This window comes from Gymnoscopelus microlampas (genome assembly GCF_963454915.1).
Source record: "Gymnoscopelus microlampas genome assembly, chromosome: 11".
Taxonomy (NCBI): domain Eukaryota; kingdom Metazoa; phylum Chordata; class Actinopteri; order Myctophiformes; family Myctophidae; genus Gymnoscopelus; species Gymnoscopelus microlampas.
The window spans coordinates 44,886,456-44,903,353 of NC_139948.1; the positions used below are offsets into that span (position 1 = coordinate 44,886,456).

A 16,898-nucleotide genomic window follows, 5' to 3' on the forward strand; every position below is an offset into this window, starting at 1 on the left:
ACAGACAGACAGACAGACAGACAGACAGACAGACAGACAGACAGACAGATAGAAAGGCAGACAGACAGACAGACAGACAGACAGACAGACAGACAGACAGACAGACAGACAGACAGACAGACAAACAGACAAACAGACAGACCACGACAGAGAGAGGAACAGAGAGAGAGAGAGAGAGAGAGAGAGAGAGAGAGAGAGAGAGAGAGAGAGAGCAAGCCAGTAACAGGAATGCAGAGGACAGTAGAGAGCACCAGAGATGAGAAAGGAAGAGAGATAAGAGATCGAGAACAGAGAGATGGAGGGAGAGAGGTGGGGGGATCTAAGGAAGGAGCACCTTCCGCTTTGCGCAGCTTGCTGTTATTTTTAGCGCCAGGCAGCGCTGGAGACCTTAGCAGCCATATAAAGGAAGCACAGGGCTACACAACGAACACACTGCTGGTATACCCACCAACCTGTGGGTCTTCTGAAGGACAAGGCGTGTCTCCCCACTAAGGGGACACGGCAGAGACACACACGGTGAATATGAGGAGCAGTGTTGTCCTCTTAACGGTTAAGAGGACAACACTGCTCCTCATATTCACCATGTGTGTTAAGACTTAACCGATTTAAGACCTGGAACGCATCTGTGTCACGTTTTGATTTGAGCCTAAAAAAAAGCATTATTTTACACGTTGGCTGTTCAAAAATAGCAGATTTTTAAAAAATCGTGAAAATGTGTGCAAATCTTTGAATATATATTGTTTTAAAGCGAACATTTTTAACTCAAATCTTTGCTTCTGGGGGTTCTTGGAAGATTTTTTTTTTTAGATTGGGGGGTCAGCAGCCAAATACATATCATTTTGGGGGTCCTTGACATGAAAAAGTTCTATATCAGAGCACCACTGATATAAGAAACATAGGTTTTTCATGAAACTGTTGGGATTTAGAAGACATTTGTAGAATCTGTTTCAGGTCTTAATGGACACCAAAGGCCTTGTGAAGGTGTGTTTATTTCTGAACCCCCCCCCCCCCCCCAAACCCTTCAGATGTTTGATGGTGTCAGGGTGAGTTGGTTAGGCCAGAGAGACACCTCTGTGTTATTAATCGGTAGCCATGTTGATTTCTTGTAGTTTGAACAAGATAAAAAAACAGAGCAGACCTTTTGGAGGGATTTAAGCATCTTCCATAAAGCTGTCCCCAGCTAAACCCTGAAGATTCAGGCCAATGTACCAGTGTACCTGGCTCTGACGGAAGACCTTTCATCAAAGCTGTACTGCATGTGTGAAGTGAAAGGTTTCACAAGGCATCTCCCTTCTTCTCTGGACTGGTACCACAGCTACGTGTGCTGTTCTTAGTCCAGTAGCAGTTACTTGCAGTAGCAGTAACTTATTTTTTGTAATGAATAAAATGTAATTGTATCCAAATTGGACAATATCCACATTTTTTGTTAGACTATATTAATACAATATAACTTATACAATTGGAGTGGTTGTATTTTATCTCCCTGCTAAAATACTATTGATACTTTTACTTGATACTTTTACTTAAGTACAAGATTTTAGTACTTTTTCCACCACTGCTTAAGAGTAAAACTTATTTTTGTTCGGCTTACTTCAGACAATGCAGCAGCATAGGTGATGATAATAATAATAATAATAATAATGACGACGGTGGCTTTATAAAAGCAACCGCCCTCCGCAGAAGCAAAGATTTGAATCACAACAACAGTTTTTTGAATAGCCAAAGAAATCTAAAATGACACAGATGCGTTCCTGGATTGAATGGGATAATAAAAACACAAAACACGTTCAGAGAGAAAGCAGAATAAAGTCAAACAAGAGACCCTGCATCTTCACCACAGCACAGCACAGCCTTCACCCTGTCCTCACTGGCCCCTCTCCACAAAACACAGAGAACTGAGAACTGCATGTTTTTTTTTCCTCCCAAGGAGAGCTTTCATTAGCACAGAGGACACCGACCGATTAGTGAGGATACCTCGGTGGGCGGGGAGCCTCCTCCACCGAGAATGTCATTTTGTCTCGTTGCCAGAGACGTCAGCGCCGCTGTTACTGCCGCTGCTGCTGTGCTCCGAAATCCCTTAAGCAGCACGATGACTCAATGTCACGCACAGAACCGTAACTGTTACAGATACACTGTAATGCAACACCGTGTTACGATCTGTTTTCTATTGTCTGCACGACTCTCGCTGTGCGACATCGACATCACATTCTCGGCTGTGGTGTGTGTATACCGTGGGGCTGTCCTCGTCTAAAGACATTCTTATACAGTCAGAGGAATGTGTTGTTTAGTTGATTCATTGATTTAATCACCAAATAGGTACAATTGTGTTTGATGCATACAAGCATGCAGAGACCAGGGCTTTTCAGGGTTGGTGAAGTTTTAGAACTCAACGTTCTAAAGTTGATTTCACACATTAGAACTCTTGGCCTATAGGCTGGTAGAATTAAAGTTGTTGTAATTGGAGTTTATATGTATGAAATGTGCTCGTCATTGTTCAAGAAGTAATTCATTCAGCATGGAAAAGGGCATAAAAGAAAACGACTAATCAACTAAGTCTCGATTGACTATGATCAAACCGACGTATTCATTATTAGACCAGGGGTCTCCAACGTTTTCAGGCCAAGGACCCCCTAGCTGAGAGAGAGATGAAGCAGGGACCCCCTCTATATTGTATAAAATTGTGTTTTAGATTCAACTTTCTTTGTTTACGTTTACTGTTCTTTTTTCCCTCTACACCTATACCTCTTTGCCAAAAATAGCCGATCTACAAGCTCACAACGCCTCGCAGCGCGAGGCGTTGTGAGCTTGTAGATCTGCTATTTTTGGCTAAAGTTCTCCTAAAAAAAAGGGATGCTAGGGTTCAAGTGGTTAAGGTTAAAAAAAAAATCATCTCAGACAAAGATTTGGGGGACCCCCTGTAGTAACTCTGAGGACCCCCTAGGGGTCCCGGACCCCCTGTTGAAGACCCCTGTATTAGACTATGAAGGGCTTAGTATACTGGGACCCAGACCCACTGTATACTTGTCTAAAGTGTATTAACGAACAACTACTTTACTGTACTGTTAAAAGGTTTGGATTGTATCATCCTTCAAGACCACCATGAGAAGCACTTGGCTGACTCCAAATACATATAATCTTGGGGGTCCTTGACATGAAAAGGTTTGAGCACCACCACTGATAAAGCAACATACGTTTTTCAGAAAACTGTTATAGGATTTAGAAGACATTTTTTAGAATCGGCCTCAGGTCTTAATGGGTTAATTAGAGCTCATTTGCATGCTCATTGGATGCCACCCAATATCTTCTGACAAAGTGTGGTAACATCTGTTCCTCTCAGGAGTGTTCAGCAGGGAGGGAGGGGTGCGGTGGACCACGCTATGTTATGTCTGTTAAATGACAGGTCCTTTAACATTCAGGTTCCACGTCTTCATTTACAACACTAGTCTAGTCTGCACAAATACACTCACACTTCAATGCTGCGGGCCTTCAGGTTAACAGCTGTTCGAATTATTATCTGTTATAGTCACGTTATACTACTAGGATACAGTTACACAGTGTGTGTGTGTGTGTGTGTGTGTGTGTGTGTGTGTGTGTGTGTGTGTGTGTGTGTGTGTGTGTGTGTGTGTGTGTGTGTGTGTGTGTGTGAGTACATACAGTACATTATTGTAGACCTACTCATTTCAATTCATTAAAAAGAAGCAGAGAAAAACAAGCAAAAGCCATATTAGACTAATATCTATAGCATTCACCTATAAAGCTGTTGATGCAGGTTATATCAGGTTAATGTCCAACAAAGCAATCATTGACCACCAATACCATCACCATATGACCAAGACAATAACATGACAGTAGCTATTTTGTGCAGTGGGAAAAAGAAAGGGTAGAAAAGATAGGCCTCGACCTCGATAAATGGAAGGTAGCTACAGTATATGTCCCTGCCTCAGATACATTGTAGCCTATTTGGGTGAGTAGCATATAAGTCAGTCAGTGACACAGTCTCAGGTATAATAGGCCTTTATGGAGTTATGTGACTGTGCTTATATGTGTCCCCCTGCAAACCAAACAAGTAGCAGAACATCTGAGAAACAGGTTGACAACTACATTTACCAGGTTCAGGATCAACAACTTGACAACCATGACGCTGAGAGAGAGAGAGAGATCAGGACACCCCATTAAAACCGGGATAGATTTTTGCGTCAGCTTTTTTTTTTTAAATGCAGATATATACAAGCTGTGAGCTTGTACATCTGCTATTTTTGAACATTTCTGGAAAATTGATTGAAACTGATTTAGAAGGCATTTGTAGAATCGGTCTTGATGGGATATAAGAGGGGTTTGTGTGTGATACCGACTCATTTGCTCCAATTAAAAGGCTGTTACCACACGACTAAGTCAATGTGCGTTCCGTTAATCGATGCACAGAGCAACACGGTTGAAAAAGCGACCAACCGACCAACCCTGATGCACGACCATCATATAATGACAGTCATGGATGAACTTCAACCCGGTGTTGGCTATTTCTCCTTTTTTCAGCCCGTACATCTACACAAACGTTCAGATTTCAAATATAAAGTGCTTAGCCCATGGCTACGGATGTTCCAATTATGTTCGGGCTTTTAGAAGTACCCGTGTCTTCCGCGTATTGTTCAATAAAAAGCATTTAGTCCGATCGGTGGCCATTTCCTTCGTATTTTCGCCATATGCTTTGACCTACGCAACCCTATCGGTCGGTAGGTGTATTGCACTCTGATACATTATAACTTTATGAGAAAATGGCCACCGATTGGATTAAAATGAATTGTATTTAACAATACGGAAGATACGGGTACTTCCGAGGGCCCGTACATAATCGGAACATCCTTGGCCATAGAATAAGCACTTTATATTTGACATCTGAACGTTTATGTAGATGTACGCGCTGTAAATGGAGAAAGTGCCAACACCAGGTTGAAGTTCATCCATGACGGCCGTGACAGACGACCGTCGTGTGATCCATGGCTGTATACACCAACCAACCGACCGCCTCACCTCATCTCCCTGTCCGAACTGGAGCCCCAGGTCCACGAAGTGTTCCACCCTGATGTATCCGTCAGCATCCTCGTCGCAGACGTCGAACACCTCCTTGAGCTTCTTCAGGAACTGGAATAGCTGATCCTGGTCGGGGAAACCATTCCCTTCCATGATGGAGAGGAGAGAAATGTGGGCTGTTGTTGTTGTTGTTGTTGTTGTTGTTGTTGTGTACATGTGTTTGTTGTTTTTTTTAGAGGGACTCCGTCGTCATTCGTTTATTAGTCGCCATCGACATCGTTTTCTCTCCTCCTCTCCTCTCCTCTCCTTTCCTCTCCTCTCTCCGGTGGGTGTGTGTGTGTGTGTGTGTGTGTGTGTGTGTCAGTGTTGCCAGATTCTGCGAGAAATAAGCAGCCAGGTCTTAGGAAAACAAGCCCAAAAGAAGCAACTTAGGCCACATCACCTGAGCACGTTTAAACCTGTATGGATCTACAAGTAGATCTGCTATTTTCAACAACAACAAAAATGAAGATGTATCTTGTATGGGGGTCCCTCTTTATTATTTTCAGAAGGTTGCGTTTACAAATATATATTAATTTGGGGTCCTTGACATGAAAATGTATGAAAATCACTGGTTTAAACAACATTAATAAGCCTAAGCGCCTTACAAGCCTAAATAAGCAACTACACTTAGAAACGAGCCCAAAAAACTGCAACCAACTACCAATATTTTACAAGCAATTTTACAGGGAAAAAGCCCAAGGTAGCTTACAATAACCGGACATGGCAACCCTGGTGTGTGCGTCAGTGTGTGCTCTGGTGCTGCTGGTCTGATTGGGGAGGAGGTGTTGTTACATCAGCATCACTTCAACTTCCACCACATGGGAAGGACCATTCATAGATGTAGAGGGGGGGGGGTGGTATCATACGATCAATGACGGAAATGCACGATTGAAAACCAAAGCATTGCGTAATGTGCAATATATTTACAAACACAGGTACACACAGTCAAAGATCCATGGGTGTTATGTAAGGCAGTGGTTCTCTAAACCTTTTGATTTCAAGGACCCCCATAACTTTGAGAGTGCACAAATGGAACCACATACCTGTTAAGGGTCCATTTGGAACCCCCTCAAGGAACCCAGATGGTCCCTGGACCCCACTTTGAGAACCACCGATGTTGAGGGTCCATTCGGTTCCATTTGTACCCTCTGAATTAAATTAACACTCAGGATCGTATTATTTCGTAAAGCAGTTTTTTGCGGGGGGGGGGTTTTCATTTCCAGAAGGCCAGATAGGCCACCCAGAGATAATAGAGTCACTGAATGAGCCAAAACGGACCATTTCAACTTAATGCACTTAGTTTGTTAATATTTCCCAGTAGCTGAGGTAATGAACTTGATTTTTTTTTATAGAAAACAACTTTATTCAAATATAATATCCACAGTCAGTCACATAACACTATACAATATAAAACCGTCAACCCTTCATTTTGCAATACAAACAGCCAAAAACAAAAATGGTTTGAAATGTATTCACTTTAAGGACGACTTCACCCATTTTCAACCTATCTTCATATAATTGGTCCTCACTAATGCTCATTATAATATGGTACCATTTGTCTACTCACTCTTTGTCTCAGAGGAGGACTGTGAACATTTCAGAAACCCGCCTACCAGTGACATCATCGATGAAATTGCAGGCTTTCAATTCTTGGAAAGTTATTATGCCATAATGGAGAATGTTTTTTTGAAAAGGCTTAACGATGATGTCACTGTTATGCGGGTTACTGAAGTGTCCACAGACCTTCTATGAGACAGTAGGAAAAAATGGCACAATCTTATCATGAGCATTAGCGAGGACCAATTATATGAAAATAGGTTGAAAATGGGTGAAGTCGTCCTTTAACTGCAATCAGAGATAAAATGGTAAAATGAGACAACTTAAAAAGGGGGACTGAACTAACAAGGTAATTATGAACGTGTGTGTGTGTGTGTGTGTGTGTGTGTGTGTGTGTGTGTGTGTGTGTGTGTGTGTGTGTGTGTGTGTGTGTGTGTGTGTGTGTGTGTGTGTGTGTGTGTGTGTGTGTGTGTGTGTGTGTGTGTGTGTGTGTGTGGTCTCCAGGTCATCATCTTCTAATCTAAATGATCAGCCTTGGTTCCAACAGGGACTCCCACCGTTCGGTCACCTGAAAGGGAACAAAAATGAAGATGTCACAAAACTAGACCACAAAATCGACCACAAAAAAAAAACGCCACAAAACCCCTCACTGTGGCCACCAAATCACAACAACTAAAACATTCTGCACATGCAGCTAATGGTAATCCCCCCCCCCCCCCCCCCCCCCCCAACTGAAATGGGGGGTGGGGTGGGCTCATGAATAGATTCACTCAAAGTAAAGGGAAAGGGCTTCAAATGTGAGCGGAACAACAATAGAACGGCTTTGGCTCGTCTAAACATACTGCTACTGTCAGTGCAAGTCCTGTGCTTGGGATCAGCCCGGTCGAGCTGATTAGCATAACTGTTTTTGTGCAATAAGGTACACCAATGTTTAAGTCAAAATCTCAAGGCACACCTGCAAAAACAGCAAAAACAGCGGGGGGGGGGGGGGGGGGTATAATTAGTTATTTTGACATGCCCAAAATAGGGATGCCAGGTTGTAATCAATCAACGTTTATTTATATAGCACATTTCATACATCGGGTGCAGTTCAATGTGCTTCACAGAATAGGTTCAAATGAAAGATTTAGAAGACGTGGTTAAAATATATATCTTAGGGTATAAAATGTGCCTCTGTATTCAGACATGAGTGCACACAAAGTATATAGAAAAAAGTAATAATAATGTGTATAGTTGTATATAATGCAAAATCTGAAGGCATACCTGGACAGCAACCCATTTGAGGGCCACTGCAGGTGGTCGATATAAACCAGATTAATACCACACGTTGAAAATAGTAGATCTACAACCTCACAGCGCGCAGCACCACGACGTGATGTGTGAGGTTTTAGATCTGCTATTATCAGCAGGCAAAGCCCGTCAAATGTGGTGCCAGTGTGTGAGCGATACAGTACACCCACGGCAATTATTTTCTGATAGAGACAACATGCCAGCTAGTACAACCAAAGTAACAATAAACTCTATGGTACAGTATCACATACTTTGCACGTGCCAACTGTCTATTGCATTGGCTCTCAAAGTGGGGTCCGGGGACCCCCAGGGGTCCTTGAGGGAGTTCCAGGGGGTCCCCAGCTAAATGATAGATTAGGCACCAAATGGACCCTTATGGGTCTGTAACTCTGAGTGTACAAATGGAACCAAATGGACCCGTTAGGGTCCATTTGGTTCCATTTGTACACTCTCAGAGTTAAATTGACATAGATTTTACATTATAAATTGCGGTCCAAGTGATAGAAATGCCATTAAATGGGGGTCTGTAGCCCTAATGCATGTCAAACTGGGGGTCCTTGAAATTAAAATGGTTGAGAATCACTGCTAGAGCCGTAAAAAAAAACTTCTCTTATGGGGGTCCCTGACATATCTTTTGAAATGGGGGTCCGCGGGCTAATAAGTGTCAATTTGGGGGTCCTTGACATGAAAAGGTTTGAGAACCACTGGTCTAGTGGCTCTACCAAAATTGTACGGTATCACTGAAGATAATTTGCAGAAGAAAAAAATAATAACTAATAGATTTGCAGAAGAAAAAAATAATAACTAATAGATTTCACATCAAAGTCTTGATTATTGATCATTATCAATTTGTTTATCATGCGTAAATGTTGTATAGTTTGACGTTGTAAAAGTCTGTGGGTCACATCTGTAACCAAGTTTTCAGTGACACCTCAATGATTTAGGAGCAGGTCACTCTTGTGTTTCAGGTTAACCCATTAAAACTAGGAAAGCGTGCGTGTTATTTTAGATTTCTTTGGCTATTCAAAAATAGCAGCTATACAAGCTCATAGCGCATTACTTCGTGCCGCGCTATGAGCTTATATCTGCTATTTTAGAAATCTTTGAATATGTATATTTTTTTAAGCAAACATTTTTAACTCAAATCTTTGCTTCTGAGGGTCCCTGGAACAAAATATTTTGAGTTGGGGGTCTGCAGCCGAATACATATTATTTTGAAAACGTTCATGAAAACGTTCGAGAACCACTGACATAGCAACATAAGCTTTTCAGGCAAACCGTTTGTAGAATCGGCCTGAGGTCTCAATGGGTTAAATGTTTTTGCTCTGACTGAGGACTATACATTCAAGTGTACTGAGTGTTCTTTGCACTGTGCTGTCTTACCTGAGAACCATGGGTCACAGCGTACTCCACACTGTCCACCTCGCCATATGCGTTTGTGTAGACCAGGTCGAATTTACCAGGCTCCACAGGAGCTAAGGGACATGTTAGCAAACAAACATTTACATTAGTAAACCTGTGATGCGAATTAAAGCTGATTGTACATTGTACATTTTAGACAGTTAGCAGGTGCTAGACCTTAAGATACTATAGGTAATCAGAATAAGTTCTGAAATACCTTTAACTGAGCCGAGTAACACCATCTGTCACCCTGATGGCAGTTGGCAAACTCCATGTAAAATAAACGATTGTAAAATAAACGATTGGATATGAAAGCCACAGCCTGATTTGAGGCGTTATACTCATAATAGTGGCCAGTGGTACATATTTCTCACTCTTAATGGGGATCTCATCTTAAACAAGCTCAGTGCTAAATGAGTCTTCCAGTTTAGTAGACCTTGTATTGTGAATTTGTACTTCTATGTACTGTTGTTCTCATGTCTTACTAAATAAAGTACATCAATCAACCAGGGCCTTTATTTGCCTCAACTGCAGAGGGTACAAGGCCTTTATTGAAGGAGTCTTATTGGAGAAAGGCCTCTTTTACAAACAAATCAGTATTCATTATTCAAGATTTTGTCGTTTGAACCCAGCAAAACATATTTTGGTACATTTATTGAAACCACTACCTATTAAATCCCCAAAAACAAGCATTAATATCCATGGCCAATGGAAATTGGCCATAAAATTCAGCTGCAAACATAATCTTAACAACAAAAAAGGATTCATTGCCTTCCATAAATATTAGAACAAGTTGACCAAATGTAGATGACAAAGATGTCACACTGGAATTATACACTAGAATTAAGCATTAATATTAACATAAATGCAATTACTTGTGGTAATTTTACCTTTTGTGAAGTAACTAAACTTTACCCGAGGGTAAACACAGTACTCTCACAATATAGGAACAAAATAAATCTACTCTCTTTATCTTTCTTGCTTTGAATTTTACTTCAAATCTCCGTCTGGGAGCCGTGTTCGCCCGCTACTGATTCTAGGACAGTGGTTTTCAACCAGTGGTCCGGGGACCACCAGTGGTCCTTGATGGGGTTCCAGGGGGTTCCCAGCCAAATTAATAGTTAGCAACCAAATTGACCCTTATATGTCTGTAACTCTGAGAGTGTACAAATGGAACCAAATGGACCCGTTAGGGTCCATTTGGTTCCATTTGTACACTCTCAGAGTTAAATGAACACTGATGATGGTTATACAGTGTAGATTGGGACCCCCAATAAACCTAAAGGATTGAGTCCCTGGCATATCTTTTCAAATGGGGGGTCCGTGGGCTAATATGTGTCAATTTGGTGGTCCTTGACGAGAAAAAGTTTGAAAACCACTGTTCTAGGACATGGCATCAAGCAGCACAACTGCTCTCAGGTGGACTGTGCCAAGTTCAGACCTCCACATCTCCCCTCTTCTTTCATAAATCTCCTTCTTACTAAAACAGGCAGCAGTGAAATTAGTTTGTACCCCGAGAAGCACTGAGCAGCTCCAGCTGAATCTGTTTGGTGATCGGGTCAAAGCTGACGATCTTGCCCTCCTGAAACAGAGAGCAATGAGGTCAACAACACATAAAGACAGTTTTCCTGACATTCTCTTTTCTTTTCTTTTTACATTTCTGCTTCATCAAGACTACGGTGATTAGATGTCCCGGTTTCACTCTGGGTGAATGAAATCCCGACAAATGTATCTCTAAAACATTTAACTGTCCTGGCTTTCAACATTCACTATGTTTTCACAACAATTAAATAATAATACTTGCACTTATGTTTATCATGTTTCGTTCTGTTGAAAAAGCAGGCACTAGTTGTGCTTAATTTAAGCAAAAATAGTTGTTCCACATCAGGATAAAAACGGTTACAATACAGTGGCACTGGCAACACTATGTGAAAATGAAATATGTGGAGAGCGTTAATTGGCATAACAACAAAATAGGGAGAAAAGGGCGGTAAGAATAATTGGCTACTCTAAATACAATAAAATAAAAAGAGATTAATATTTTGTTTTCAGTAGTAAATAATGTTAATATTTTCCAAGTAAAAAAATGTAAATAATACTAAACAAACCACAAATACGTTTACTAGTTTTATGCTTCCGCCAGACACTTCCTTTTGAGCAAAGAAAGTGAATAGTGTAGCAGAAATTTGCCAAACCTGAGAAAGGATAATATTATTATCCTTTCTCAGGTTCGTCATTGAATTGAACTAGCTCTTTTAAAAAAAAGCACATACATAAACACATACATAAACACACACATAAACTAGCAACTCAAAGCACAGACTGTCCAACAGACTGTCACTTGACTGGCAAGAATATTTACTCACTTTATATTCTGACACCTCAGGTGTGTAGTTCTCAGTCAGCTCTAGCAGCTGTGAACGAACACACACACACACACACACACACACACACACACACACACACACACACACACACACACACACACAGTATAATTAGAATAACCTTGACAAAGTCTAGTCAAGTCTAGAATAACCAAGATATCAAATGAAGTAGTGCGTTTCCACACCATTACCATTGCACTACCATACCAGCCAGACTCACCTTAAAAGCAATGGCCTCTCCCACTGGTGGGGGGGCAGCCAGCAGGGGCATGGTGCTGTAGTCCCGTTTGGGGGCGCTCTCATCTGGATTCTACGTTAAACAACACGAAGGAAGCCATGTAGTCATAACAGAACACATCTTATGTGTGGGCAAAAACAGACTCAAAGCAGTTAAATGAATAGTTGAATTGAAGAAACAGGAAATGAATTAAATTAGATCTTAGTAATTGAATTTACTTTAGTGATGCATCATGTAAATATGTCTAATATGTGCTACTTTTCAACATTACCAAAATGTCAATTGTCTTTGTTTTCCGTATAGGCTCTGTGCTCTATTCCGGGTCTCCAGAAGGTGGCAAACCTGTTTCCTGTTCAGGTTCAGTCATCCATAGCTTTGTTTGATTGGCTAGGTAGATTTGACCTGGAAACACATGCGACACCTTCATGTTTATTTCCAGTTCAAATCTGCTGCCGAGCTAATCAAATTAAGCTATGGGAATCTGAACCGGAACAGGGAACGGGTATGCCACCTTCTGGAACCAGAACCAGATGCGTGTTTGGTTTAAGAGAACTTAAATCGATTATGAAAATAGTGGCCGCTGAGTAAAATGGGAGACAAACCTGCAGGACTGTAGATTCGTTGGTGAGGGAATCAGTCTGGTAGGACGGCAGGTGCGGCTGATCGTCGTAGTTGAAGCCGAAGTTTACATGACCTCGTCCGTTCCCGCCCCTCCACCCACCCCGAGCCCTGAAGCCTTCTCTCCCTCCACCCCTACCCCTCTCTACGGCGCCACCGACCCCTCTGTCATTACCCCTGCCGCGACCCCTGGCAGGAGGCTGGTGGCCCCCCATCGTGGTGGAGCCCAGCCCAAAGCCCAGGCCCACGTTTGGACGTTTGATCACCAGCTTTATCTCCTCCTCGCTGCTGCTGTCTGAATCGTCTGCTTTCTCTGTAACGTTCTCAGCTCTCCGTGCCGGCTGTGAGGAAGAGGAACCAGGAGGTTTAAATGAGGTATTTTTATCACTGGTACTGCCGTTTAGGGCTGGGGTGGAGGGGACAGGTTTAGCTAAAGATGTGTTTTTCGCCTTTTTGGGGGCTTCATCACAGGAAGAGTCAGTTTCCGATGATGATGATGGAACGGGAGGGTGTGGTTTTCGAACAGGCGTTGCGGCTTTGGGAGGCGCCTTGGGAAGAGTGGGCGTGGAGGAGGTAGTTTTAGGCGCCGCTTTTTGCGAAGGCGTCTTTTTGGGAGCCTCATCTTCGTCGCTGCTGTCACTGGAATCTGAAGAGGAAACGCGTTGTGAGGTTTGCGTCTTCCCTTTACCGTTTATGGAGGAGGCCGCCGCTGCCGCAGGCCTGTTGGCACTGTTGGCTGGTGGTCTTGCGGCAGCGCGGGGCTTACTGGTGGAGTCGGCAGGTTTGGGCGTAGCGTTGCTGACGGTGTCCTCCTCCACCATCATCATCTTCTTCTTTTTCTTCCTCTTTTTCTTGTGTTTACTTTGTGCGTCGTTATTGCCCCCATCATCCGGGGCCTTGCTCTCCGTCTCTATCCTCTCTTCTTCAACCATTTTCTTTTTCTTCTTCTTCTTTTTCTTCTTCACACCCTCTCCATTTTCTGTGGGGCTTCCATCGTCCTCTGGGCATCTTGTTCTCTTTCTGGACTTGTCGTTGGAGGGCCCTGGATGTGTGCTGCAGCCGTTCACCTGAGCCAGAGTGTCCACCTTCACCCTGTCAAACGGGAGACCAAGAAGCATATTGTTGATGGAAACCTTGTATCTCCATATTTCACATTCATGTTTTTTCTTTTAATACATTAATTCCCTATTTTGCCGTACAAGAGTGACACGCAAAAGTAGCGAAAACAGCCGATCTACAAGCTCACACCGCGATGTGACATGAGCTTAGTTGTAGATCTGCTATTTTCCCTAATTTGTAAACATTTTGAAAGTGAAAGACCTCATCACCATTTAGACGTTTGACACATGCATACTGCACCTTCAAAGCACTTCAAAGTGTGCTACATCACTAATGTACATAGTTAGCCCATTTCTTTACCGCAGTACGGTGTGCTTAATTCATTATTCTATTATTGTTGCTACAATGTTGAGGAACGAAAACCAAATAATTGTACTCTTGTATTCTTCTATATGAGATTCTTGAAACTATGGTGACTGACTCGGTATCAAGAAGACTCACTCCAAAACCAACTCACCCCATTGCTAGGAAAACTCACTCCGGAAAACTCACCCCACAGGGTAGGAAAACTCACCCCCAAGATTTTCGGGGGTAGGAAAACTCACCCCAGGACCTGAGAAAACTCACTCCGGAAAACTCACCCCAATGGTTTTTAACTTTGTGGAAAACTCACCCCAATGGTTTTTAACTTTGTGAGCTTTCCATTTTCACAGAATGCTTTCATAATGTGATGGTGAAAAATGGTTTAAAAAAAGATAGATCTACCGGCTTGTTTTTTAACTTTTCAATTATATTTTTGTGTTTAAAATATTGTCATCATAGTCCATGTAGACTGGATGCAAGATTATATTGATTTCAGCAGAAAAGCCCAAAAGTTTAAGAAACACTGCTCTAAATATCAGTTTTTCTAGTTCCACTAAGTTCACCCGCATAATCACCCTCCTAGGGTTAAGTTTAGGATGAGAGTTTAGGTATAGGCTTTAGGATTTGAAAGTCTCCACTGATTCCTTACACCTAATAGTCCTCCTCCACTAAGTTCACCCGCAAAATCACCCTACACCCAGGTTAAGGTTAGGGTTAGGGTTTAGGGTTAGGGTTTAATCCAGTATGGATTAAACATGTCTCATTATGAAAGCATTCTGTGAAAAAGGAAAGCTCACAAGCCGGTAGATGTGCCTTTTTTAAACATACAGACTTGGTGTAGAGGGGAAAAGTTAAACCCACCCACAAAACAAAAACTCACTGTACTTTACACCATTGAGTTTTTCTGGGGTGAGTTTTCCTACCCCCGGGGTGAGTGTTCCGGAGTGAGTTTTCTCAGGTCCTGGGGTGAGTTTACCCACCCCCGGGGTGAGTGTTCCTAGCTTCTTGTATTCACTGACTCTAGCACAGACTGTCAATCATCTTGGTCTTACTGTTGACAACTAAATAGTATTATATTAGGCTCATCATGGTGCACCAATAAGTACATCCTGCAGTAATGTATGCTTTATACAACATTGGTCTCATCATGTTTAACTCAGGGACTCCTGTCCTGAATACAAGACTCAAGCCATCACCCTGGTGCAGCCTCCAGATTAAGGGGCAGCCTCCAGATTAAGGGATGTCCACGCTAAGAATTTAGATATTGTTATGTAATCGTTCTAAAAGTGTATTGCAGATTCCACACTTAATGAAATCTGTAGTTAGTGCAGTTTGCTTTACTGCAGTGGTAATCAAAGTAGAGTCCGGATACAGCCAGGGGTCCCCAAATGATTGATAATTAGGAACCAAATGGACCATCACAGGAATGTAACTCCATCTCCGAGTTTTGGGGGTCCCTTAGCCGCAAGCAACTCTTATCTATTTCTAATATCTGGAATCCAGAGTTGCAATACCAACAACCCTTGACAGATAGCCTTGGAGCCTTGGATCTACTATCTACTATCTATCAACTATCTATCTGTCAAGCCCAGGTATCATAGTACCGACAGGGGTGAGGCTAATGTTATGATGTTGATGTTTTTTTGTTGTTGTTTTTTTCTGGCGAGTCTGGCCCACGAGTTTCAGCAGCTAGGCTGGGCAGGATCTTTACCAGGCAGTAAAGATGTCAGGGGGCCTGGGGGTCCATCGTGTGAGCACGACGAACGCCACATAATAATAAAAAAATAACCTAAGACGATCCACCACCAACCTGACAATGTCGTTGTCGCGGACCACCAGGATGCTCTCGGTGTGAGGCAGGTAGTAGTCCTCCACGAACAGGTTCAGGAGGCTCTGGCGGCTGAAGTCGAACCTGTCGCGAATGACGCTCTCCAGGTCCGCGACCACCCGACACCGGTTGAGGTCCAGCAGCACCCAGACCATGCGGCTCTGGCTGTCCGCCGCGGCGGGAGGAGGGTAGTCAAAGTGCAGCCGAACGCGGATGGTGCTGCTGGCGGAGCTGGTGGTGGAGCCGGAGGAGGCCGCCATGCTTGCGTCGCGTTGCAGTACACAGAAAACAAAACACACAACGCGGGACCAGTGTTGCCAGCTTTTGCGTGAGAGAAATAAGCAACCGGGGGCTATGAAAACAAGCCCCAAAAGAAGCGACTACAGCAGTGGTTCTCAAACTTTTTCATGTCAAGGACCCCCAAATTGACACTTATTAGCCCGCGGACACCCATTTGTAAAGATAAGCCAGCGACCCCCATAAGAGAAGATTTTTACGTCTCTAGCAGTGATTCTCAAGCATTTTAACTTCAAGGACCCCCAGTTTGACATGCATTAGGGCTACAGACCCCCCATTTAATGGCATTTCTATATATGGGACCCCAATTCATATAGTAAAATCAATGTTAATTTAACTCTGAGAGTGTACAAATGGAACCAAATGGACCCGTTTCATTTCGTTCCATTTGTACACTCTCAGAGTTACAGACCCATAAGGGTCCATTTGGTGCCTAATCTATCATTTAGCTGGGGACCCCCTGGAACTCCCTCAAGGACTCCTGGGGGTCCCCGGACCCCACTTTGAGAACCAATGGACTACAGTACAGGCCACGTCATGAGCACTTTAAACTTATATGCATTGGCAATTTGAAAATAGCCGATCGATAAGCTCGCAACGCAGCTTGTAGATATGCTGTTTTCAAACAAGTCTTGGGGGGAAAAAGTAAACATGTTGAATATTTTTATATTTCATATTTTTATATTTCATATTTTTTTAACACACATTTGGTACAGGGAGCGGTCCCTGGCACAACATATTTTAGGGGGGGGGCACAAATACATATTCATTTGGGTGTTATTGAAATTAAATT

The 16,898-nt window shown here is 42.7% G+C and overlaps 2 protein-coding genes across 2 annotated transcripts in view; both read right to left on the minus strand.

Annotated features, from left to right (window-relative positions):
* Positions 1-5,181, minus strand: part of rab11fip4a (RAB11 family interacting protein 4 (class II) a) — a gene marked incomplete at both ends in the record, with an annotated part of 65,045 nt that extends 59,864 nt beyond the window's left edge. The window contains one exon of the mRNA XM_084072900.1: positions 5,029-5,181. Within this exon, the coding sequence (XP_083929026.1) occupies positions 5,029-5,181 (153 nt within the window). The remainder of the gene's footprint in view (positions 1-5,028) is intronic.
* A 1,826-nt stretch (positions 5,182-7,007) lies between these two features.
* On the minus strand, positions 7,008-16,104 carry coil (coilin p80). The gene is made up of 7 exons (XM_084072897.1): positions 15,791-16,104; positions 12,543-13,650; positions 11,923-12,012; positions 11,685-11,732; positions 10,831-10,900; positions 9,301-9,392; positions 7,008-7,195 (listed from the first exon to the last, which is right to left on the minus strand). Exons 1-7 carry the CDS (start codon positions 16,066-16,068, stop codon positions 7,148-7,150), a joined length of 1,734 nt encoding a protein of 577 aa, XP_083929023.1. The 5' UTR covers positions 16,069-16,104; the 3' UTR covers positions 7,008-7,147.
* Between the last annotated feature and the right edge of the window lie 794 nt (positions 16,105-16,898).

Bases quoted from the DNA above. Each gene is read 5' to 3' on its own strand.
- coil (XM_084072897.1), bottom strand. From the start codon at position 16,068: ATGGCGGCCTCCTCCGGCTCCACCACCAGCTCCGCCAGCAGCACCATC. The intron at 13,651-15,790 runs GTTGGTGGTGGA...CCCGTTTGACAG, and splicing joins CGCGACAACGACATTGTCAG to GGTGAAGGTGGACACTCTGG. The intron at 9,393-10,830 runs GTACAAACTAAT...CATGTCCCTTAG, and splicing joins GCTGCTCAGTGCTTCTCGGG to CTCCTGTGGAGCCTGGTAAA.